General features: G+C 46.9%; 1 protein-coding gene across 16 annotated transcripts in view; it reads left to right on the plus strand.

The window, feature by feature from the left end:
- Positions 1–26,311, plus strand: part of KALRN (kalirin RhoGEF kinase) — a 920,107-nt gene that overhangs the window by 780,423 nt on the left and 113,373 nt on the right. Inside the window, exon 1 of one of the 16 annotated variants that reach the window (XM_053244916.1) lies at positions 12,705–13,110. The exons of 11 other annotated variants lie outside the window; for them this stretch is intronic. In XM_053244916.1, the coding sequence (XP_053100891.1) occupies positions 13,023–13,110 (88 nt within the window). In that variant the 5' untranslated portion in view covers positions 12,705–13,022. Of the gene's footprint in view, positions 1–12,704; positions 13,111–26,311 lie in introns of those variants that run through there. 4 more of the 16 variants (XM_053244889.1, XM_053244883.1, XM_053244908.1 and 1 more) reach the window with 4 other exon arrangements.

Genomic DNA, 26,311 nt, shown 5'->3' on the forward strand with positions numbered 1-26,311 from the left:
GACTGCTGAGAAACAGTTTTGTTCTTTGGAAGGATGGACATCACTTGTCTCTCCAGCTACAGAGCAAAGCCTGGGGTGGAATTATGCAAATGAAGGGAGGCTGCTGGGTACTAAGAAGTGGGGTCTAATGTGACAATGGTCTTCGTGTCACTGAGAGGCCACTGACAGGGGAACAGAAGTCCATATTGGAATGGTGGGAGATTGGGCAACTAGGGTTGAGAAGGAGATACGATCTGGCACGAGTCACCTGAATTGAAAGGGACACTGGTCCAGTACCGCTGGCCAGGAAAATCAGCTGAAATTCATTCCCACCTGGGTACTAAAGCCTAAGAAATGGTCCTCTGTCTACGGCTCACACCCTCATGACAGAGAGGTTCATGCACAGAGCGCCATTGGTTCACACAGTAAACTAAGTGCATTTTCTGATTGGACCAGAATGGACCATCTCTCCTGAGTCTACAGTCTTTGGGCAAACCTTCAGGTCAGGGTCCCTACAGGAGCTTTCTCTTTATCCTGGGGAGGAGTTGACCTCCCTGCTTTGGAAGGAGTCTACCCCCTTTTTTTGGTGAAAAATAGATCTTAAATAAAAACCCTTTTAGCCCAGCTGGTTGGGACCTGAAGCATACGTTGGAACACACACACACACGATAGAAAGGGGGAACTGGGGATGAAAAACAGAAATATCCTCGAAGCGGAAGAAGGAAAGAGTGCTCCCTATATATCCCTGTACGATGTTGTGGAAAGAGAAGCTACAGTATATTCTCGGGAACAAAGCTGGGGTGCAGTGATGGACAGCAGAGGGGTTAACAGCCTTCAGAATGAGTCCCAAAGACTGTGTGCCCTGGGGGACTTGACTATCTTTTCTTAGAGGGTGAAGAGGGAACCTTCTATAAAAATCCCTGATTAGAAATAATGGGTTCAGAATGTCCAGATAGAGAGATAACTGGCTCAGGAAATTAAATGTCTAGGGGCTTGTTGGCTCTAGGGCTTAGGCAGATCTGGGAAAGGGAATTGATAAGAGAATCTGAGAAAGAGAAACCGGTTTTAACACCTATGTGAGGAATGCAGAGATGTCCTGGAAAGGTAGAAAAGCCATGGAAACCTGGTTTGAAAGTCTCAGGAATATTCTGGAGTGGCCATGCGGAAAGTCCAGATTGGAGTGTTGGAGAGGGGCGCTCTCACTAGCCATGCTTCCTCCCTGACCTCCTGGCCTATTCCTAACCTTAGTTTCAAGCACTGTTTCTTCCCTGGACTCTTCTAAACACAGGCCAGGCCAAGCACCACTGTGGGAGGGGGTGCCAAGGAGGTTACAGATGTTTCTATTTCTGGACCCAGTAACATCTGCAGATGAGAATTTCTTGGGACCATGTGCACACAGCCCCAGAATTCTAAGAAACAAACAAACCCTGAATCGTGCTTTCACCTACCGAGCTCTAGTGAGGACATTGAGTTCAGAAGGAGTGATGGACACTGGCTCATTGCCAAAAGGAGTCCATGTCTTTTCTCCCATGCTGGCCTTTGGATTTCAACAGGAGAATGTCTAATAAGTTGTAGCCATCTATATATTTAATTCTCCTAGACGTACCCGTCGCTAATCCCACATGTGGCAGCTCTTGCAAGAGTTCGTGAGCGAGCTGATGATGAGCGACTGGGATGGCCAGCCACCAAGGGAGGAGAAGCAGCGGCCCAGCGAATGGCCAGTCACCGGGCGGGGGAGGGGGGGAAGTGGTGGTCTGGAGAACGGCCGGCCGCCTGGGGGTGGGAAGAAGCCGCAGCCCGGTGAACGGCCGCCCGCCCGGGAGAATGGCTAGCCACCGAGGGAGGACTAGGGGCAGAGATACTCTTCACCAGTTCAGCTAGTTGTTATTATCTTTAGTATGCAGAGATGGGTAGGTATTTACACAATGATAAAGCCCTCAGCAAGCCCAGCATGGCTGAGGTACTTTCCAGTTCACACAGGAGCTTGGTCAAGGAGGGGCAGATGTTCCTGAGGGAAAGGGGGTCCACTAGCAGCTTGCTCTTTGCTCTTCCCATGCTGCCTCTCCAAAAGAGATGGTGGGGAGCAGGGGCAGGAGCCTGTCTGTTCTTTTTGTCTGGGCAGGGCCAGGGGCCCGTCTGCTCTTTTTGCTCACTCCAACCTTGTTATGCCCCCGGGTCCGCAACAATCCAGTGCTCAAGACAGCACTTAAATGGCTGCAGCACACCCCAAATAGGGCCGAAACCATTGGATTCAGTGCCTCTTGCACACTCCAGGAGCTGCTGTGCACTAACGGCACTTACGTCACAAGTAAGATTAACATCTGAGCCCCATTTGTCAGCTGGCAGATTTTCATGACTGTGGATTGGCTGTCTGTGTTTGGCCCAGCAAATGCGAGGAGCAAGAGGCATGCCATGGCAGGAGAAAATAGACTGCTCTCTATCCAGTTGCAGGATGCCCTAGTTAGTATCAATCAAGCCTTCTCATAAGAGAACAGAAAAACTTGTATACTGCAAATAAATAAGACATAGAGTTGGTTCACAGCATTTTTCCCCTCCCTGAAAGTAGTACTGACCATCCCCAAAAACACATTTGCGTAGACAAATAATGTGCAAACCAGGCACTCTCAGAAATAGCTAGCATCAGCTCCAGTTATTATGGCAACTGTTTTGTCCATCCTCCACAATAACAGGAATTGCTGCAGATCATATCCCATAGGTTCCAGCTGCTTCTGTTTACCAAGTAGAGCCCCTATTATTTGCAACCTGACCCAAGTAAATCACTGTTCCTCATCCCAACCCTCCTTGTTCTTGCTTCTTTGGGATGTCTTGCTCTTTTTCTCTCCCCACCTGCAGGTGAGTTGTTAAAGTTGTCATTCTTCAAGATACAGCTTCCTCCCCAGAGTCTCAAGAAAAGAAATCTCCCAAGTGGGTGGGCGGGTGGGTGGATCATGTCTTTAATGCACCAGTATGTAAATAGGTGCATAAAAGTTAGGCACTATGCAGTTCACAGCATGTAGCAGGTGGAATCCAAACTTTAGGAATGTGTGATAGTGGGTGAGGGGCTTGGGCAAATGGAGCAGTAAACCTTGGCACGAGAATTGGTTGTTGCAAGTGGGTCCCTATTTTCATCTGTGAAATGTTGGAGAATATGCATATCCGATGGAAATGCAGTGACACATTTCTTACCTTGTCTACTTTGGCCCTTGGAGGAGAGAGTTGTGTTATTTCAGCAAATGGCTATTTCCCAAATCCTTAAAGTAATCTTGTTCTTGTTTTCCCTTTGGAGGCTTGTGCTCTTCTTATTTATTTACATCATACTTGACAAAAACAACTCTGTGTTTTCTTTTTTTACACTGTTCTTAAAATTGAAACCAGCATGTCAACAAGTCCTGGACAGATGGATTGTTTGGTTTACTGTGAAGAAACATTATTAATAGTATCGTAGGCACCCACAAGAGTTAAATTCACACAGTCAAATTTGAAGTTGTGGATCTATCACTTAAATGTAACAGTGGCTGACATCCTGACTAAAGCTGTGTGCATGGCCCTCAGAAGTGCTCTTGGCAACCCTGAGATATGCTCCTGAGGGCCCTTAGGAACATAACTACACATTGCTCAGAGCACTTCCAAGAGAAGGGGAGATCAGCTATAATTGCCCCCCCCCCACATGCGAGCACCCACATTTCAGAAATGGGTATGATACCACTGCAGCTGTGCAGCCTTTCACTGCATGCATGCAGCTTTTTTAAGGATGTCACCCACTGTCTCAGTAGACTCTACAAGTGGCCACAAAAGTCGCTTCCAGCTCTACAACGGAGCTACCTATACTATTTTCAAAAGAAAGCCCATTTTAGACTGCAAGTGTACACAGGATTCTCCAACTTTGTTGGAGACTTCCCCATCTTCATAATACCCACTTCCTCATCCTAATAATAATATCCATCCTAATCCACCCAAGATCTACAGGGGAGGCCCTGATTCTTATGCTTACACCAACAGGAACATGTGACAGGGTCTTCTTAGTAATTGCCCCCAGACTTCCCTCCCATCCCAGGGAAGATTTACTCTGTCACCTTACTACTGCTTTTTCATAGGCAATTGAAGACTGTCCTTCTTATTCAGACAGCAAGGGGAGATGTGATTGACCAGTTGGTCATTTATTCCCTCCTTTTGAGGATGTGTAGTTAGAGGTGGCTCATCAGTGAGGCGAGGTGAGGTGAGGTGATGGCCTCAGGCCATGCCTGCACGCTGGGGCGGTGAGTTAAGCCATCCCACCTCACCCACCACCACCCATAGGTGTCACCTCTACTGGCTCCCCCCCCCCCCCCGGCCTGAAGGCAAGTTTGTCCTCCCTGCCCACACCTGATGGCCAGGATGTGCTACCTAGCATCTCCCAGCTGCCAAGGACTTCACTAGCCTGCTGGTTGACTTCCTTCCTTTCTCTCATTCCGAGCAAGAGAAAGGAAACCATCCAGGTGGCTAGTGAACCACCAGCAAACTGGGAGATGTCAATGTGTGGTACGTGCCCTGCTGCCAGCCATGTCCCTGACAACAGCATGTCAATGTCCAGGTGTGTGGCTGGTGTCGGGGGAGCTGGCCAGTAGTGTCTTGGCATCGCCTCAAGTGGTGCCAGCACTCAAGCTGGTCCTGTGCATAGTTTTTGATCCTGCTGTGATTTTTTAAAATATGATTTTTTAAAAAATTAAGATGTCCTTATGTGTATATGTATATTATGTATAAAGACCTTGAGGCCTTTTTGGAGAAAGGCAGTATAGAAGTACAAAATATATAAATAACAGATACCATCCACTCCATCCTTCCTTCCATTGTAAGCATAATTATCTGCCTACCACAAGGCTCAAAAATAACCCATGGTTTTGCATGTGTTGAAGTACTACAGCAGTTTGTTTATTGCTGGATTAAAAACACCAGGTTTGGTTAGTTTACTCTGCCAGTAAATAGTTTACTTTTCAGGAACTGTTAGAATGAAGTTTAATATCATGGACCTACCTGCTGAGGTTTTGCTTCTCCCTCATAATTTGTTGAAGCAGCTAGTCATTAGGAATGTTAACCACAAGCCAAAAAGTATTTAGATGTAGCTTTTACTGAAACTGTCAAGTTTCACCTAAGTTTACTGTCAAAGGAACCCATTTGCTTCTATTTTCTATTCCCTGGCCATTCATAGCACCTGTGCAGTGCATCAAACACAGACAATGGTTCATTATGCTTCCCTCTCTTTGTGTGTGTTATTAGGCTTCGAGGAGCAAGCCAGAGTACATGGATGATAGGAAATTTGCATTTGATTATTTGAATAAATATTTTGCTATGGCAGATATTCTGTTATAATTTTCCATTGGAAATCTCCACATTTTCATAATCCAGTGCAACAGATGACACATTGTCACAACCTGTCTTGTTCAGTAAAAAACACATCATAACTGATTTCAACACAACATGGTGCAGATTGAAAGACAGGGTGCTGTGTTAGGAATGTTTAGTTACACGTGGTCAGTAGGTAGTTCAGAAGGACACATGGTTCCATAAAGATGAAATGTGGGTATTTAGGTTACCAGCTTTTCCCCCTGTCACAGATCACAGAGCATCAGCAGCTGTACAACAGGCAGAAATCACAAGATTAATCTTTTCCCATTGCTGGATGTCTATGGCCAGAGAAGTTTCACCTGCAGGTTTTTGCCCTGTCTTTAACATCAGTTAAAAGAGCCCTGTTGGGGAGAGGGTGGGAACGGGCAGTTGTAATATACAGTGACAGTGGGTCACTAAGATCCTCCACTGCCCTTGCCTGAAGAAGAGTTCTGGAAGAAATGGTTTGCTCACTAGTTTGTGACATTTGACATGGTTCTACTGGGCCAACATAGCTACCTACCATTTTTGGGGGGGAAACATTTAATAGCTTTCCAACTTTGTATCTAGTCAAGTTATCCTGCTTGTGCAACACTTCTCACATCACTATTTCCATGCTGGCAAGGTTTAAGCTGTGAAGTGACTGTGAATTAGGTTGCTGTGGGTGTCATCAGAGCAACACTAGCAAAAACACTGGCAATCCTCTAATTACTGTGATTCCTGATATGTATTTTATTACTATCAGTTGCAGTAGGTGGAGAGTGCAATCCTTCATGTTTCTCCTTCCATGCAGTTCTGTGATCTGCCAACCAACTAAACCCAAAAACCATTTGGGGGTGGCTTGTACCACTGTAAGACAAGTTTCTCAGGTGTTTAGTGGTCCTGCTCTTAGTGGCAGCTGTTATCTCCAGAATGTTAGGGGCTATCTTGGAGAGAAAAGTTTGTAGTGCCTCTACTTTTTTCCTTGCCAGGTATTCCCCACTTGATTTCCCCAACAATTAATTTTCTTTAAAAACATCAATTTCCCTCCCAAATCACCCCCCAAATAATTTCCTCTTCCAAAAATTCGTCCCTGCCTATTACTTGTCTCTCTCACTTCCACCCCAAAGAAAAAAGGGCCCTTTTTGTCCCAGGGCCCACTCCAGGCTTGCTGTGCCCTTGCCTCTACCTGCCTGCTCCTGAAGTCCAGCCTGCCTACTGGGGACACTGTTGGATTGATCCTGACTGGACAGCAACAGCCCAATTCAAACCTTTGTACTCATGCTTGAAGTCCCTCCATGCAGCCTGAAACCCATTTTTCTCACAAACCACCCGCTCTGTCTCCTCTCAGTCTTCCTTAAACCACATAAACAACCCAATCCCTATTTTTTGCACTCTGTTTAGTTTCCAGGAGGAGCTCTGTCTCCTTCAATGTCTGCCAGGCAGGCAGCCCCTCCTAACACCTCTGCTTTCCCAGCTTTTCATCTCTAGGTGGAAGAACAAAGGTATAATTTCTTTTTTTAAAAAAAATGAAAAAGAAAGTGCAGCTGCTGTACAGTCAGCACTCAACCATCACTACTCCCTGCTAGGGGTGTGCACGGAACCACACTAGGCGGTTCAGTTCGGGTTCAAAGCGAACCGCCTGGTAAGTGAGCCGGTTTGTTAGAACTGGCCGGCAGTTTGAATTTGCACTAGAACTGGGTTGAACCATTTTGGCCGGGTTCTAGTGTTTCTACATGCTTGCAAAGGGGAATCCAGTAAGGATTTCCCTTTACAAGCAAAGCAGGGCAACCCTATGGGATTGAAAAGGAAGGATAGGCATTAGTGGGGTCTCCCCCAGGATCCGCTGGTGCTCTCCCCCAACCGGGCCCCCACTGGCTGGTGCTGATGGCAGGGGAGTGCCAGCGGGCAGGGCCGGACTGGGGGCACTGAGAGGGTGGTGGAATGTATGTGGGGAGGGGCCAGGTTTTGAGCAGAATGTGTAATTAAGGAGTTGGGGCACAGGGGTGGGGTGGGGCACACCAGGTGGGGTGGGGCACACTGGGAATATGCCCTGTTGCCCTAAGGGCAGTCTGAGCCTACTTCTCACGACCCATCGGAAGGAGAGGAGGTGGGGCTCTCTGGACAGGGAGAGGGGGAAAGGGGAGCCAGGCAGCTGGCATGGCGAGAGCCCACCAAGTGCAGCGGGGTGCACCAGGCGAGGGTGCACCGGGAAAATGCCCTGCTGCTCGGTGAGCCAGTCCAAGCCTGCCAGCGGGGCCTAGGGGAGCTGCCTCTGGCCCATTGCCCACCATCCGCCCTCCCTTTTCAACCCCATAGGGTTCCCCCACTTTCCTTATAAAAAGGAATCCTTACCAGATTCCCTTTGCAAACATGTAAAACCAGTTGAACTGGGTTTGATCCCAAATGGATCTGAATTTTAGGCCCAGTTCAGATCAAACTCAGACCAGCCTGCCGTTTTGGAGGACCAGACTGGTTCGAGCTCGAACCAGTCAAACCAGGCGGGTTCAAATTGAACCCACTTTGATTCAAATCGGTTTTACACATGCATACTCCACGTCACCCACCGCCTGCCCTCACCACTCAGAGCTCAGCATTGGGGCAGGCAGAAATTGAATCATTTTTATACTCTAGTGTCATTTCAGAACCTTAAAAATCTCTATATATATATTTCTCCTGGGTGTGCCAGGGAAAAATGCGTCCCGGCAGCCCAGCTGATTGGCTGGGCTGCGGAGGCGCCTGATTGGCTGGCACACCCAGGAGAAGGAGAATTGGCCCCTGCGAGCCATGGCCGCTGGCGGGCCTGGCCTGGTGACAGGTGGTGGCTGCGGGACCGACCTGGCCGCGGCGAAGCAGTGGCGGGCCCAGCCGAGGGCCGAGGTGGTGAGGCGGCCAGCAGGCGGGCGGGTGGCAGGCAGACGGCAGACGGCCCCGATACTGCAGAAGGTGGGGGTGGGGGAGAGGTGGCTGGCCTGCTGCTGGCCGCAAAGACTGACAAGCGGCGGCAGTGGGCACGGCAGGCTGTAGAGGCGGCACTTGGTGTGGCAGGCCCACTGGTGGGCGAGTGGGAGGGCAAGAGGGAGGGGGAGGGGAGGGCAAGAAGGAGGGGGCAGGGGGAGGGCAAGAGGGAGTGGGGCAGGGGGAGGGCAAGAGGGAGTGGGGCAGGGGGAGGGCAGGAGAGACGGGCAGGGGGAGGGGAGGGGAGGGAGGGCAGGAGAGACTGGGGCAGGAGGCGGAGAGGGTGGGGAGGGCAAGAGAGAGTGGGGTGGGAGGGAGGGGAAGAGAGGCAAGAGTGTGGGGTAGAAGGGAGGGATGGAGAGTGGGGCAGGAGAGAGAAGGGAACAGCCAGCCCCAAAGAGCGCACAGATGCTCTGTGCGGGTTGGCTAATATGTAATTATTCTGAGTCATCCTGACGTATTGATTTGTAATATTTTTTTCCATTTCCAAAATTCTGATGCACTGCATACGACATGGTCACTGCTCTTGTGCTTTTAACAGCAGCTCAACACGCCCAATTCAGCAGGTGAAACTTGCCACTTTCTTTTCACGCCAGCAAAAGCCTTACCTGCTTGATCTCTTTGTGCTGGGCTGCTGTTAAAGACATGGGGCAGGGGGTCACCCCCACTAAGAACAACATTCTAAAGGAAGTTTTAGGCTGAAAGTGCTGCACACCACAATAAACTAGGAAAAATAAATTGCTCTCTGCAGTTTTCTTCAAATAATTATCTCTAAGAACAAACAAGCAAGGGAGTGGCAACAAATCACAGCAGACCTTGAGAGTTGCCCTCCCATAACATCCAGCTCAACTCTGCTTGAGGATGTCTGTCACACCCTTTCAGACTATGAGCTTCAAACCACCCACTCCAGAATATGGCCACTGATGCTAATTATGAAGCTACTGCTAAAGCTAATGAATAGTGGGACTGAAGCTAATCCAGTGCTCTTGAGTAGTGAATCCTGAGTTCTGACAACCACAGCCTTTTAAAAGAATTATATTTCATCATATACGAGAAACAAGTAAGTCAAGATCATATAAACACTGAAGGACAACACCAGAAGCTTAATCAATGGGCTTCATTGTGGTGGCTCACACACTTAAAAAGTGCACACCAATTAAGAATAATGAGGGAGGTAGCCGTGTTAAGTCTGTTGTAAGCAAGAACAACAAAGAGTCCTGCACACCTTAGATTTATTGGTCTAGTTAACCCCTCAATTCTAGCAGGACTCCTGGACATTGACAAGCAGAAATTCAGCTGGAGTGACTTTCTCCTTCACTGCATTCCATGTCACATACATTTGCACCTGCTCAATTTCTGCTCATCACACAGCTGTACAAGGCACAGGGATCTTGCCATGGGGGCAGGGATGCAACTCTATTGCCTCTTTTTCCTAAACAAGGCTCTCTGCATGACACACTCACACATGTACTTTCCCCTCCACATTTCACACTGTTGTTGGAGAAGGCTGTACTTGTTCAGTTTCTGCCCATAAAACTTATTGTGACCACAATGCACACATTCAGTATTAAAATAATGGCCTTTTATTTTCCCTCCTGCATGAACAACATTCATAGCTGAAGTGTTTGATACTTGAACCCTGTTTATAATAGGGATGTGCATGAACATGTTCGGCGGTCTATACACAGACCACCGAACACGTCCGGAACTCCTGCATTCGAACTGGTTTGAACGTAGGGGTGTGGGTCTCTTTAAGGTGTGGGGAGGGTGTTCTTACCTCCTCTGCCATGCTTTCCCCTCTAGCGCTGCATTAAAAATCACTGGCATGGCTGTATTCCTTCTTGCTGTCCCAGTCAGCATAATACAGGAAGTAGTGTATGCATGCTTCCATGCACACCCCTAGTTCATAATTCCATACATATGAATAGGCCTACTGCAAGAGGAAGGACTGCCCTTAAGCCAGTTTGTGACTCAAAGTGACTGATAAAGCTAAGGTTGCCAGTTTTTTCCACTGTTCCTCCTACTGTGCTTTCATCAGCTGCATAAAAGGTGAAGAGGTCATTCACACAATCAAAAATTGTGTTCTACCTGCAGGGGCCCAACAACTACCCCCTTGTTACCCAACTCTCCCCAGCACGCCACACACACCAGTCCATTGGAGGAATAGCAACCTTACCCAGAGCTCTATGGCACCCGGGCTTGAACTTCCCTAGGCAGGCAGGAGGAGCCCCGCGCAGCATCAGGGAGGAGAGGGTGGAGCTGGCCAGGGGAAAGGGAGGCTGCAATTAGCTGGGGTACTGTTCAGACCTGATGTGAGGTGCAGAGGTGTACCTAGGTAATTTTGGAACCTAGGCCTAAAGGCCTTTGGAGGCCCCCCCTCCCCTGCAAATTAAGCATCATCATGCTCGGCTGGGCAACCACACCACCCGGAACAGACTAAAGAGGATTTGGGGGGCCCCAGGAGCTATGTAGGCCCTGGACTTCGGCCCCGAAGTCCAGGGCTAAGAGCACCCCTGATGAGGTGACTGGAGGGCCTGTGTGCAGGGCAGGCTCCAGAGAGCAGGAAGCGCTGCGTGGGGGCATGGCTGCAGGGGAGCTGCTGGGCTGGGTTTCTCACTGTAGACCAGCTCCTTCTGCACAGCTGGCAGCAAAGGTGGCGATGGAGGCAGCGGCTGCATCAACCCCGACCATAGCCATGGCCGCCTCTTCCTGCCCTGCTCGACAACCAAGCAACTGCCCACCTGACTGCCTCAGCCTGCAAGGGTGGCCCTGTGTGGTCACTGCCACCTCCCCTCATCAGTGGGTCAGCCGGTGGGTTTGGCGTGGTTGCCAGCTGTTGCTGCACCAGCTGCCAAATTCTGTTGCATCGAGTGGGTGTCTGTCATACAGTGGCGCCTGGTGACAAAGCAACTGCTGGGCAAACAGGGTGATGAGCACCGGCCTTGTTGCTACCTGCGCTGCCACCGGCACTGCTGGCGGAGGCCACTTCTGCTGGGGGCGGGGAGGAGGCTGGGAGGGAGGAAAGAGGGTGGCAGCAGCGTGGTGCTGAAATTAGGGGGTGGGGAGAAGTGGGGGCGGCGAGGGGAGAAGAAGCGAGCGGGGGGGGGCAGAGGGACCTAGGAGGAGGCAGTGCTGGTGGGACCTGAGGGGAACCAGAGGCTCCCGTTCCTGAAGGAGAAGGAAGATGAGGGCATCTGAGGGAAGGCTGGCCGTTTCTCATTGCCAACAATAACAACGCAGCCTGCTGGCGGCTACTGCCATCTCTGCCCCTCTGCCCCACTGGTCAGCCGCGCCACGTCCACAACTGACAAGAGACACAAAAAACAATGTTAAAATACAGTTATTTATTTCAAAAAATTCAGCTGGGGGAATTTTTGCCGCTGTAGACAGCTGCCTCCACTGCCTCTCCTGTAATCCACCTATGTCTACCTAGGTTTGGGAGCTGTGTGCGCTCCCAATTTTTGGTGAATTGTGTGGAAGCAAGGTAGGAGGGAAACCTGGGTAGCTTTTCCTCCTACCTTGCTTCCAAGGGAGTGGGGGGGGGGTGGGACGTGCAGGGATGGAGCGCTGATACTTCTTGGCTTCTCTGGCTGTTGGGGTGGGCATGGCCATGGCGGCTGTCATGGAGAGTGCCTTCTGCACTTCTGAATTTGCAACGACATTAGTGCTTGCTTCCACACATTCACTTCTACCCAGGTTTTCCTCTAACCTTTGCGCCACACAACCAAAAATTGGGAGCACAGCACACACAGCTCCCAAACTGGAGAAATCATTGTGTCCTGCTGTTAAAGGCACAATAATAGGGTTTTCAACTTTTGAACCAGCTCCCCTAGCTGTCCCTTGAATAGCAATTTGTTCTCTGTAGCAATTAGCCAGTGACCCTGCTGCTTAGCATGGTGTCCCAAGAAGTATCACTTGCTTAGTAAACCTCTCTTCGATGGAAAAGGCAGGCTGTTTCTGGCCAGCGGGCAACCTTGCGGAGGAACCAGTCGAAAAAATCTAGCAGGCCGTTCAATTTCAGACCCAAAGCAGTGAACATGTTTAACAAGCAGCCACAGCAGCCGCCGCCAAAGTTAAAACGGGTTGCTTGCATGCGGTTTCTCTGGCGTTAGCTCGTTCCGCACTTGCGAGCGCCACCAACAGGCTGCTTCCCCCCCCCCCCCCCTTCATAGTGAATGATTAACCGGATTGGATTGAGCTACCGCGGAGGAGCCAACATGTCCGTCCAGGATTCAATTGCGAGGGTGGCCATGGGGGAAATCTCTCTTTTGGGTTTTATTGCTGGCGACTGAGCACAGGTGTGACGGCCGCAGACGAAACACGTACTCCTAGTAGTGAAACCAACCTAGTTTTCGGGTCTGTGTGTGTGTGTGTTTTAAAGTGGCACGCTGCCGCCTAGCGGCAACGCTTCCAACACGGGCAAGTTGCCCTTGGTCTTCCCCCAGTGGAAGGGAGACTTCCTTGTGCAATGTTTTGGCTAAGGAGAAAAGCATCGCGAGTCGTAGTAGGTGTGTTTCTTCTGCCTCGGTGCTTTGCCCGTGTTGCATAACGATCGGAGCCGGTCTTGCAGCCACTGAAGTTGAGCATCGAGCGCCGCCCCTTTCCTCGAGAAGCTCCACCTCCCCCTCCCCGCTGGAGTTTTCTTTCTCACTCTCTTGGGAGATCGCTGTGGTGTCCGGGCTCCGATCCGCCGGTGGGTTGTATTGAGCCTGGGAGCTGTTTGCCATGAGTACCCCGCCGGCAGAATGAAGGGGGGAAGGCACGGCTATGCTCGCACGCCTTGTTTGGGCTGGTTCATTACAAAGTGCTGCTGCTGCTTCCCGACGTGCAAAGGTTAGTAGCCACTAGACGAGAGGCTCTTCGGAACTGAGAGCTGGGGTGGGGAAGGAGGAGCTGTAGGCAGCGCTCTCCTTTAAATCGAACAGAGACATATTTGTCCTGCTTTTAGTCTGGTTGCACAAATGGCTAGAGATGAATAACCCTGACTTGAACACCTCTTGGATACTATTAACCCAGCGCAGGGTTCTTTCTGACCACGGAGATTAGGGAGGAGATACTTTGTGTACTACATGTAGAAATGGTAGTAAAATCAGCACATGGATCTATGTTTGTGCTTTTAATTTTCCCCCTCCAAGCTTGTTTTCTCCAATCTTGCGTGCATAGATACGTACAAACGGCTGTAATTACTGCTAATCGGTCACAGACTCTGTGTTTGCACACTCCCTCAGATAGCTTCTGTGAAGTGAGTGGTTTTATTTTTATCTTTCTGTTAAGCATGTGGCTGCTTGCTTGCTAAGGAAGCAAAAACAGAACTTTAGGTTAATATCCACTATTCTTAGACATTCCAGTATCACTATTCTATCTTATCTCATTCTCTTCCCCTTCCCCACTATTATTCCTTGCATTTAATAGCCCAGTCTTTGTACAGAGGTCACAGCATGGTTTAGAATAGCACCCAATATAGCCACTGTGCTGAAGTTAAGCAAGTCTTGGTGTTGGGATGGGAGGCCCATGTATGCCACCTTTGGAGGTGGGGCTGTAGTTCAGTGGTAAAGCATCTGCTTTGAATGCAGAAAGCCCCCAGTTCAACCCCCCACGTTGCTCGTAGGGCTGGGAAAGACTTCTGCCTGAAACCTTAGAGAGGATGCTGCTAGTCAGTAGAAACAATAGTGAGTAAGATGGGCTAATAACCTGACTTGGAATAAGGCAGTTTTTTGCCTTCCTCTGGTGGTATCTATGGATTATCTTGTTGTCATTGTCACAACCACCGTGTGAGGTAGGTTAGAGTGAGAAATGGTGACAGCCTAAGTCGAATATTCTAACCACTGCATCACACTGGTTCTCCTTGTCAGATGGTTCTTAGGGCTGCAGTGTTGTGTACAGTGGGAGAAAGCCCCATTAAACCAGCATAGCCTAGTGATTTAGAGTGTTGGACTAGGACCAGGAAAGACCCGAGTTCGAATCCCCATTCAACCATATAACTCACTGGGTGACTCTGGGCCAGTCATGTATCTCTCAGCCTAACCTATCTCACGGGGTAGTTGTGAGGACAAAAATAAGCATGTACATTGCTATGTGCTCCTCAGAGCAAGAGTGGGATATAAATGTAAAAAATAAAATAAAACAAAAAATAAACTGTGGAACTTACTTCTGAGTAAACATGCATGGGATGAGGTTGTTAGTGTCCCATGACTGCAGATCCCAAGCTAATTATGATGAGGCTAACAGTGAACTTGGAAAAAGTAAAACACTGATTTCACTGAACCATGGTTATATTTTGTAGATAATTCTAATGCAAATAAAGGAAAACCTGCTTAACCAGGCATTTTTGTGGCCTTGCTTTATCACTGAAGGCAATGCATGCTTAAGAACTTGTGGGAGGGGTCTAGAAAACGTCTTAGAAGGTCAGTTTTTTCTCCTCACTAGTACTTAGATTGCAATTCCAAAATATTTTGGCCAAAGCTATGTTCGAACAAACAATATCTCCAGCTGTTGTAGTGGGGGGGGGGGGTGCTCTTAACAATGGGTATATCTTTTAGAGGGAGTGGAAATACAGGGTGGTAGTTACAGTAAGTATGGTGTCCAACATACTTGTCTTTGCCAAGCAGATATACAATTGCTCTTATTGTCATAAATGCTTTGTGTAGACAATGACCTTTTCTTACTAGCTTTGACTCTTAACAGCTCTTTGTGGAAGGCCATTATTTCCCAATTTTAGATAGGCAACTGAGGTTAAGAAGAAGAGTGGCATGCAATTGCCCAAGTGTAGCAAGAGAGGTCCACAAGGAGAGAAAGGCTTTGCTGCATAAATCGCCTTCTAGATTCCAGGTGTGTGCAGGGCAGTAGTGGCAGGTGGGGAATGGATGTGAAAACACATATGGCAGCAACAAGGCGGAGATGGTCTTTATGAGGGAATGTGCAGAGACAAGATGTCAGGGGCTGCATAGCGGCATACAACATAGTGGCAGACTGCCTTTGAACATAAGGGTTCTATACCGGAGGAATGCTGCCTCTGAATATGGAAACTCCACTTAGCCAGCATGGGGAAGCATCATGTTATGGTTCTCTTCCCCACAGTGCCTAATCAGATTTTCCTTTTTTAAAAGCCTGGCAATTCAACAATCCAAAAATCTTTAGTTTAAGATGGCTTTACATTTTTTCTTGTGCTCTAAAAAGCATGCAAATTGCAAGTTAAGGTGCCTGTCTTAACTCCCATGTCATATAAGATGTAAAGACTGTACAGTCTGGTATAATAGTCTGGCTTTATAAATGAGGCTTCATGCACCCACACTTTGCCTTGGTCTTTCAGCTGGAGGGATGCATCCAGGCAGAAATTCAACAGGTGCAGCTTCCCCAATTAATGCTATACATGACCATGATGAGTTTCTTCCTGGTGCATCTCTGCAAGGCACAGGGCCTCCCTAAAATGTCACCTATATAGTAACTGTCCAGCCAGAAATTCAACAAGTCCCCAGTCCAGCCACAATATCTTCTTACAGATATGCATGATGGATTTCTGTCTGATGGGGTGTCCACAAGGAACAGTTCTTCCCCCAGAGGCTGTTTCCCATAATGAATCTCCAGACATTCCTTCAGGAAGCCTTTCTGCCACCAGCCTTCAAGCTGTTGACAGTACAAGGGCTTTCTCGGCCCTCAGTCTGAATGAAGGAAGAAGGAAAGATTGCTAGGATGGAACTCTTCCTGACGTTGTGCCCTGTGTTCAACCACGTTTCACTACATGCCAACTCGGGACAAGAGGATGAGGAGCATTGCCTGGTTGCCTTAGAATATGCTGACTGGGGCAGGCAGAAAGTGATATGGGGCAGTTGGGAGGAAGCGCGGGATGGCTGATTATCTAGACCCATTTCAAACTGGCTTTAGAACGGGCTATGGGGTTGAGACAGCCTTGGTCGGCCTGATGGATGACCTTTACCAGGGAATCGACAGAGGGAGTGTGACTCTGTTGGTCCTCTTGGATCTCTCGGCGGCGTTCGATACCATCGACCATGGTATCCTTCTGGGTCGCCTGGAGGAGTTGGGAATAGGGGGCACTGCTTTGCAGTGGTTCTGTTCCTATCTCTCGGGTAGATCCCAGATGGTGGAGCTTGGTGACTATCGCTCCTCAAAGCAGGAGCTGTTATATGGAGTCCCCCAGGGCTCCATTCTGTCACCAATGCTTTTTAACATCTACATGAAACCGCTGGGTGAGGTCATCAGGAGATTTGGTGCTGGGTGTTATCAGTATGCTGATGACACCCAAATCTACTTCTCCTTTTCATCTTCAGGAAATGGCACTCACTCTTTAAATGCCTGCCTACAGGCAGTAATGGGCTGGATGAGGGAGAACAAATTGAAGCTGAATCCAAGCAAGACGGAGGTGCTCATTGTGGGGGCTCAGAATCTGAGGAGTGAGTTAGATCTCCCTGTGCTGGATGGGATTACACTCCCCCAGAAGGAGCAGGTGCGCAGCTTGGGAGTACTCCTGGACCCAGGCCTCACCCTGGTTTCTCAGGTGGAGGCCATGGCCAGGAGTGCTTTCTATCAGCTTCGGCTGATTCGACAGCTGCGTCCATTCCTTAGGAGGATGACCTCAAAACAGTGGTGCACCAGCTGGTAACCTCCCGGCTTGACTATTGCAATGCGCTCTACGTGGGGCTGCCTTTGTACGTAGTTCGGAAACTTCAATTAGTTCAGAATGCGGCAGCCAGATTGGTTGCTGAGGTAACCCGGAGAGACCATATTACACCTATTTTGAAACAATTGCACTGGCTGCCGATATGTTTCCAGGCAAAATACAAAGTGCTGGTGATTATCTTTAAAGCCCTGGACGGCTTAGGCCTGAGTTACCTTAGAGAGCGCCTTCTTCTGCGTGATCCCCACCGCACATTAAGGTCATCTGAGGAGGTTCGTCTCCAGTTACCACCAGCTCGTCTGGTGGCGACTCAGAGGCGGGCCTTCTCTATAGCTGCTCCGGGGCTGTGGACTGTGCTCCCTCCAGAAATCTGTAATTTGAATTCTCTATTAGCCTTCAGGAGAGCCCTTAAAACGTATTTGTTTGGCCTGGCCTTCCAGGGTTTTTAATTTTTTTTAACCCGATTTTGGGGCTTTTAATTACTGTAAATTGTTTAATTGCTGTTTTAAAATGTTTTTTAATTGTTAATTGCTATACTGTTTTTAATTTGTGTTAGCTTTTTATTGTTTTAGTAGTTTGTTTTAATTGTAAACCGCCCTGAGCCATTTTGGAAGGGCGGTATATAAATCAAATAAATAAATAAATAAATAAATAGATAATAAATACATGGGAGAAGCTCTGAGTGGAACTGCAGGACACTGCGATCCTGCGCTTCCTCTCAGCCACTCGGTGTGCTTTCCCAAGACTGCCCTGCTTTACTGCTGGAATGCTCCCGAGAATCTCTTTAGCCAGTGCTGGGTCGCCAGTTAAAGAACCACCACCGCCACCATTGCATTGGGCCACTGTATATGTCGTTGCCACATCACAGTCTGACAGTAGAAGACAGCTTCAGTATCTGGCCAGAATGTATGCATATTCCCAGAAGATCTGCTAAAAAACCTCTCTGCTGATAAACTGAGGGCAGTTTATGAGGTAGTGCTGCAAGTCAGCATGTTGTGGACATTTTGGATATACGCATCCTTCTACTGCAGCTGAGGGCATCGGGTGGAAATGTAATCCATTAAATGCACAGCTTTGCAGGGAGGAACATATGGAAGCTGTTCACACATGCACCGAAAACCAGGCTAAGGAAGCCCAGTGCGTGTGTGTAGTGTACCGCCAGGAGTTGCACAGCTCCCAGTGGTGGCGCGGCAGCAAGCCCGCATAGGGAGCCCACCACGCAGCTCAGATTTTGCGTGCGAGGGTGTCCCAAAAGTGGGCTAAATGCTTGTGTGTTGGTGCCACGCAGCTTCTCATGGCATCTACACACAAATAGCCTCCCAACTGGCATCGGGATGCTCCCCATAATGCCCCGGGCACTTGCACAGAACATTATGGAAGCTCTGGGGACCTCCTGGCCCCCCAAACTTGCTGCTCCCTCCCTGCTCCCGGCAGAAGCCAGCAATCATGTGGGTGGCCAGTCCAGCTGCCCAGCAACATGGGCAGGATCGTCTGTGGGGGGAGATAAGCTTTTCACAGCTTCCTCTCTTCACCCCATCCGAGCCCATTCTCCAATCATGAGAATGGGTTCACAGTCTAAATATTGAACTTTTTTTTTTTAGCAGATTTTGTGGCACAAATGATTCTAAAAGCTAACAGGGTGTTGCAAATTCTTTGCTTTACTTAGTCCTTCCAGTGTATTTGGGCCCCAATTATTTATTTATTGCATTTATATACTACCAAAACGTATGTCTCAAAGTAGTTTACACAAATTTAAATGTTTAAAAAATTCACAAGAATTATTCTGTTTGATCAGTACTCTAACTGGGCTCACAAACCCTTAGGATAATTGTATAAGTAAGAAATCCTAAGCAGCTGGGATGCCAACAAGGATACATCTTTTTTTTTTTTTTTTTAATCGAATCTCGACAAACTAGAGATTCTGGCTACTGAAGTGTGAGCATTTTGAATGCTAGCTAGAACTGTGCCTCTCCAGAAATAGGCATGCATTTGGTTTGGTATGACTTCTTTGCATGCTACTATATATACATATTATGTGGAATACTATCTGTGCTGCTCTTCCATTTAATCCTCTGAGAACATGTTGTACCTCTCCACTTATTCTGGAGTTAGACTGAAAATGCACACAACTGGATCTCCTGATACCTTAGTTTTCCCTTTTAAAAGTAGCAATAACTTTGGTTTTAATCAGAGCAGCGGCATGGAGACTTAAACCCACCCCCAACACCACTTGTCTAGATTGGACAAGTATTACCCCCCCTCCGATGTTGGCTTCACAGTGGGAAGAAGTATAGGTACAGGTCCCTTTATGTTTTCAAAATAAGGAGGTGTGGATGCAACAAAGCTATGTGCCCTTTGTTCTGTTTTTTTGCACTGATGGCACTTTTGATTAGATTCTGTGGATTTTATCTGTTTGAAGCTTCGAACTTCCAAATGTGTGTTTGGTAGGTCCAGCTATCCATATATGAACTTAGCAGAGATGTGACTGTAGGAGGTTGCCTTATACTAATTCAGACTAGCTCAGTATTGCTTCTCCCGACTGACAGCATCTTTCTAGCCTTTCAGATAAGGGTCTTTTCCAGACCTATCTGAAGATGTCGAGCATGAAGCAGGGACCTTCTGCATGCAAAGCATGTGTTCTACCATTCATCTTTAGCTAAGCTAGTGTTTTCTCTTGTATCTGGAATGCACACATGTCATGTTTGCATTTCATCTGTGCTCATATGGCATCAGAATCAAAAGATGTAGTATTTTGCCTTGGCTCTATACCTGACTATTTTCACCTTCATTCACCTCTTTCCCACTACAAATAAGAAAAGTACTGGAGAAAATGGGTAAATGTAAAGTGTGCCGGCGAGTCGCTGTCAGCTCCTGGCGACCACAGAGCCCGGTGGTTGTCTTTGGTAGAGTACAAGAGGGGTTTACCATTGCCTCCTCCCGCGCAGTAGGAGATGATGTCTTTCAGCATCTTCCTATATTGCTGCTGCCCGATATAGGTGTTTCCCATAGTCTGGGAAATAGGGATATAGGTGTTTCCCATAGTCTGGTGTGTTTCCCAGACTATATATATCCCATAGTCTGGGAAACACACCAGCGGAGATTTGAACTGACAACCTCTGACTTGCTAGTCAAGTCATTTCCCCGCTGAGAAAATGGGTAGGAAATTGTTTTTATTACTATTTCACATTTTTATATACTGATCTTCAACCAAAGTTATCAAAGCAATTTACATTGAAAAATAAGATGGTTCCCTGTTCCCAAAGGGTTCACAATCTAGTGTAAAGGAGATGCCAGCAACAGCCACTGGAGGGATGCTCTGCTGGGGTGGATGGGGCCAGTTGCTCTCCTCCTGCTAAATACAAGAGAATCACCACTTTGAAAGGCGTGTCTTTGCTCAGTTAGCAGGAGTCTTTAATTAGAACAAAGTAGCACAGCAGTGACCTGCTTGCATATAAGTATTTATGAACTAAAACCATGATTTTTTTTTACATCCCCCAAGATCACCAAAGGCTCTCAAAACAGCTTCAGAATTATTATAAAATAACCTTTTAAAATTGTAAGAATCTAAGTGTTTTAAAATAGGCAGGGAATACAAAAGAAGATGGCAGCAAACAACAATTACTTGTAAACAAAATACCTCTTCTTCAGCAGTTGTAAAAGGTCATCTTTTAGAAAAGAAGGTCTTTGATTCTGGTTAGGAATTACCATCCGAGCCCTCTGAAATGGCAGGATTTCTTCTGAAGTTGTCATCAACTGGTGTCTATATAGCCTCATCATTAATTGATAACTATATACAGAAAAGGAGAGTGCACAGCTTTGCTAGCTGCTTGATAAATTGTTAAATATAATAGTAGTTGAGCAATTGATCAAATTGCTAGCAGAGTTGTGTACCCTCCTTTTCTGGATGTATTCATAATGAACTATTATGTTTAATAGTCTGTTTCTCTAACTACCCAAAGTATGCTACCACTATAAGCACCTTGAATGTATTGTTGCTTGCCCTTGAACAGACAGGTGTGCAGTTATCCTCTATCAGTTCTCTTGCCTAGTATTATGCATTCTTCAATAAACTCTCTTGGAGGATGCATAGAATGTACTCCAATGTACACCCATCTCTATCCTCCCTTGAAGATAGTGCTGTAACGATCAGCCTTTCCTGTTTTGCCCAGGGTGCATCTGCATAATGAATTATTTGTGCATCAGATCATGCATTAATGTGGCATATTTGATAAAAAAAAGTTTCCAAACCTATGAGTCATCAGGCCTCTGATTATGATACTTATGGGTTTGCTTCTCACTCATCACACAACTATTTAGGTAACCCTCCTGTCTAAAAACAAACAATCCCCCCCCACACACAAGTGTTTCTTCTTTAGGCTATGTTCCCTCTAGTGATCTTCATACTTCTGAATTAGGCTAATCGGTTCTGTAGGCATTCTCCCTAACTTCTACCAATTGGGACTGGGAATAATGAACATGGTGTGTAGTCTGGGGGTGGGTTGTCCTGCCTGAACCTATAAGAACCACTGCTAGCAAGATCCTTTGTTTGTCATAATATCCATACACTAGGCACAATGATAGGACATTAATGCTTTCTCTTCACATCTGCACATTGACCTTTGAACATCTGATTTCATGTTCAGCAGTGACAGCCCCTGTATTTTTAGTCCTTCTGTGTCTGAATCTCTTATTTTGCTCTGACTTGCTTTGTCCAGCAACTGGCTTTCTCTCTCTCTTCAAATGAACGACATAGGATGTAATAATAGGACAACAATAAGGAATAACTGGTCATACTACTGCTGTCTAGTACAGGGCTCTGTGGTCGCCAGGAGTCGACAGCGACTCGGCGGCACACTTTACCTATAGTAAATGATCTCCACTACTTGATTTCTAGTTAAACTTCTCTCTTCTCCACCCCAGCCCTCATTAAGTGGGTAAGATGTGTGCATTTGGTACCACTTAGATGTTTTGATGTGCCAGTGCCACTAAATCCTCCTCCAAGTTGTATCTGATTTTGAAGGAACTGGCAGTTTTCCATTGTTTTGAATCTACTGTTTTCACAGCTGGTTGCAGAGCTGAAGAACTAAAAGGAGAGCCACAGGGACAATATAGTAAGTCAGGAAAATAGGGATAAGAGTCTAGTGGCTGGAGCTCCTATTCAGATTACTAATGCTATGTGAAATGTAGGCTCATTTCAGCTGATTCTCATATTTGTGGTCATTGAATTGCCGATTACTGTCGTATTGTGAAGGAGCTTAATTTTGCTGGTTTTGGTATAGTGAGTAGAGTTGCTTTAACAAGGGAATTGTGGGTTCAAGGCTTTTCTCTTCTGTAAAGATTGCTGGGTGGCCAGGGGCGTAGCTAGGGGAGAGGGGGGCCTGTGTTCATCCCTCTCTCGGGCGGACCCCCAGAGTGAGGGAGACAATGAAGAAAATAGGGAGGGATGGAGCTGGAGGGCCCTCAGGAGCTGGGGGCCCCATGTTCTTTGAACACTTTCATTCAATTATAGCTACGCCCCTGTGGGTGGCCTTGGGCAAGTCAGTATCTTGCCTGACCTACTTCACAGAGTGACCTACTGAAGCCTGACCTACTTCACAGGGTGGTTGTGAGGGAAAACTGGGGTGCAGCCATACATACCACACTGAGCTCCTTGAAGGCTCAGCAATACAAGGCTTGCTGCATCTTGGACTGCAGTCCTACCTGGGAGTAAGTACAGAGGGATTTGCTTCTGAATGAATGGACATAGGATGTATCCAATTCTTTGTAATAGCAAAATTAGCTGTTGCTCTTAATTTCATTCTTCATTTAACTTCTGCTTACTTTCAACCTCTGTGAGTATCTTAAGACCTGTAATACCTTCCCAAGGTGCCTGTCCTGAAGTACTTCTTGCACATGCAAATGTCTTGTCCTGCCAAGGAATATGTTTACCTAAAGAAATTCCAGCAGTTTCTCAGGTATTCTAGCAAGCAATAGGCTTGCAATTGCTCTAAAGTAATAACACAGGCCCTTAAGATATATGCTAGTTAAAAGTTGGTCAGGATCTTCATATTTGGGTGGGTCTTGCATATAGCATGTTCTCTATAGTAAGGGTAAAACATGTCTGATCTAAATAATTAATTCTTTTTTCATTGAAAGGAAATAAATAGACTGGCAAAAACCACCAATCTTGATTCAGAATGGGCTGGAATTTTCAGAGTTGTCCTGGAGAGCTTTGAGCCCTTTCTGTAGAATTCTTCAAAGCCCAGACTCAATTCAAGGGAAGTCATGCCTGCTGATCTGGTAGTCCCCCGCCCCCCGCTGCTCCACATTTCCTCAAACCTGCAAGTTATAGGGATAGGGCAAACAGCTGCTGAGAGGGCTTGCAAAAACCAAAAGCTCTCCTTCTCTTTCCAGCTCTCTGTAATGAAGGCTTCCAAAATGTTCATACTTTCAGATTTACCTTTGCAGAAGCCATGCTGGTTCTCCATCAGCAGGGTCTGTTCTTCTATGTGCTTTAAAATTTTATTCTTGAGAATGCTTTCCATCAATTTGCCCGGAACAAACATTAAGCTAACTGGCCTGTAATTTCCTGGATCACCCCTGGATCCCTTCTTGAAAATTGGTGTTACATTGGCTACTTTCCAGGCTTCTGGTACAGAGCCTGACTGTAGGGACAAGCTATATATTTCACACAATGCATAATCAACTTGTGGAATTCTCTGCCACAAGATGTGGTGACAGCCAACAACCTGGATGGCTTTAAGAGGGGTTTGGGTAACTTTGTGGAGGAGAGGTCTATCAAAGGCTACTAGTCTGAAGGCTATAGGCCACCTCCAGCCTCAGAGACAGGATGCCTCTCAGTACCAGTTGCAGGGGGAGTAACAGCAGGAGAAAGGGCATGCCATGTCTGTAGGCTTCCAGTGACATCTGGTGGGCCACTGTGTGAAACAGGATACTGGACTAGATGGGCCTTGGGCCTGATCCAGCAGGGCTGTCCTTGTGTGCCCATTAGGGGCTGCCGGGTCTATCGGCTTTCCTGTTTCTGTTTGCCTCTTTAATGGTTGTATTTTGCTGTTTTATGTTATTGTTTCACTGACTTTAAGGTAACTTTTATGCAATTTTACGGTATTGGGCTGGGATCATAATGGCTAGGGGACTTGTGAATTGGAGCTCATTTCCAACATGCCTCATTTCCACAACCCATCTCTATCACTAGAAATAAGTGGTTCTACAGTAAAAGTGCCTAGATGTTTGTCTCTCTTGCCTACCATAACAAGGAAGTCCATGTCCAGAATCTGAATCTAGCTGCATTCTAGCAGGTACAAATTACTTCCATTTGGCTTCTCCCTCTTCACTCTATTTAGCATGTCCTGCACCCAAGTCAGGTCTGTTGAGACATGCTTGAATCTCACCATAGTCCATGCTAACTGCTTTTCTGTTCCCTCCCCTTTCCAAACAGCAATGAAGTGAATATTATTATTATTACTATTATTATTATTTTACACAGTCAGACAGGTGTTATTGAGTGGTTTGTTTTATCCAGACATCGAGTCCTTCCCAAGGACCTGGGATGGCTGAATTTTATTATCAATATCATTGTTATTATTATAGATATCATCATAGAATATAGGCTGTTCCCAGTAAAGCTGCTTTTTGTAATTGGCGGATGGTGATTTCTGTGGCCCCTATGGTGTTGAGGTGCTCTTCAAAGTCTTTTGGAACTGCACCCAGCCAATTACCACTGGGATTATTTTGGTCTTTTTCTGCCACAGCCTTTCAATTTCAATTTGTAGATCTTTGTATTTGGTGATTTTTTTTTCTATTTCTTTTTCTTCTATTCTGCTATCCCCTGGTATTGCTATGTCGATTATTTTAACTTGTTTTTCTTTCTTCTCAACTACAGTTATATCTGGTGTATTGTTTGGCAGATTTTTGTCTGTTTGTAGTCGGAAGTCCCATAATATTTTTACATCTTCATTTTCTTCAACTTTTTCAATTTTATGGTCCCACCAATGTTTGGCTACAGGTAGCTTGTATTTTTTGCAGATGTTCCAGTGTATCACCCCTGCTACCTTGTCATGCCTTTGATTGTAGTCAGTCTGTGCGATCTTTTTACAACAGCTGATTAGGTGGTCCACGGTTTCATCTGCTTCTTTACAAAGGCGGCACTTGCTGTTTGTGGTTGATTTTTCGACTTTTGCTCTTATTGCATTTGTTCTTAGTGCCTGTTCTTGCGCAGCCAGTATTAAACCCTCTGTTTCTTTCTTCAAGTTGCCATTCTTAAGCCATTGCCAGGTCTTGGTGATGTCTGATTTTCCACTTATATTGTGCAAATATTGACCATGCAGGGGCTTATTTTTCCATTTTTCTGCTCGGTTCTTGACTTGTTCTTTCTTGTAGGCCTGCTTTCTTTCAATGGTGTTGAATAGTTTCGCATTATTGACCATTTGACCATTATTGACCATCTTCTTCACTCTCCTTGATATATTCTTCAAGGCCTCTTTTCTTTGAGGCTATTCCCACAAGCACTGGAAAGCAGGCTAAGCTCCCTTAGCCTACTTTCCAGTGATCGTGGGAACCACCAGGCCTGTGGGCAAGCCCAGTGCTCCCAAGGCGGCTAGCCCGCCTAAAATACCCTCCCCTTAAACGAGGTTAACCAAGCGGGTGCTCTGTTAACCTCGTTTCCCCGCTCTTGAGCTGCTGCCGCCCCCCCCCACCACGATGTAGCTGATGGTTCTTCTCTACCTGCTAATATGCACTGCTTTCATTTACTCTGTGGTAGGCTGCCTTGTACTAGCGTCAGAAGCTGGGTGTAGTGCAAGAGCAGCTTTCTTTTTAAGTATTTCATAATGGATTGGGTTACACTTATAGAGTGGCTGCTCAAACCAAATTCTGCAAATTGTACTCTCTCTGGATTGGTGGTTATGAGGAGATTAACAGAAAGCAATGCTCTGGCATTTTGTGTCAGTGCTCCAGAGCCAGGATCTCTCTCTCTCTCTCCCACCCCATGTCATTTCTAGAAATTTTAAGGAGGTATTTGAAACCTGGAGAACTCCCGTGCACTCATGCATACTAAGAAGCAAATTGTAAAAGGCATACCCGATATCTCCCCAAAACGTGCCACAAGAACAGTGGTCTACATCCAGTCCAGTGTTGTGCTAGTGCAAGGACACAACACAAGGACATTGTGCAAAGAAAGGAAGTATCTTCCAGACTAGTTCTTCCACAAGTGGTAGATGTTGACATCTTGCACAGTGCATTGCACGACACCTTGCGGAACCCTGTATGTGCCCCGCCAATTGCACATCATGGAGCACCACAACCTCACATGCTCTACAAACTCCTTAAGTGCATACAGCTTCTCTCAATGCATAGCACACACCACTAATATGGAAGTTAGCCAGCATTTTACCAGGGACAGGT

Source organism: Hemicordylus capensis, chromosome 1 (genome assembly GCF_027244095.1).
Source record: "Hemicordylus capensis ecotype Gifberg chromosome 1, rHemCap1.1.pri, whole genome shotgun sequence".
Classification (NCBI taxonomy): Eukaryota; Metazoa; Chordata; class Lepidosauria; order Squamata; family Cordylidae; genus Hemicordylus; species Hemicordylus capensis.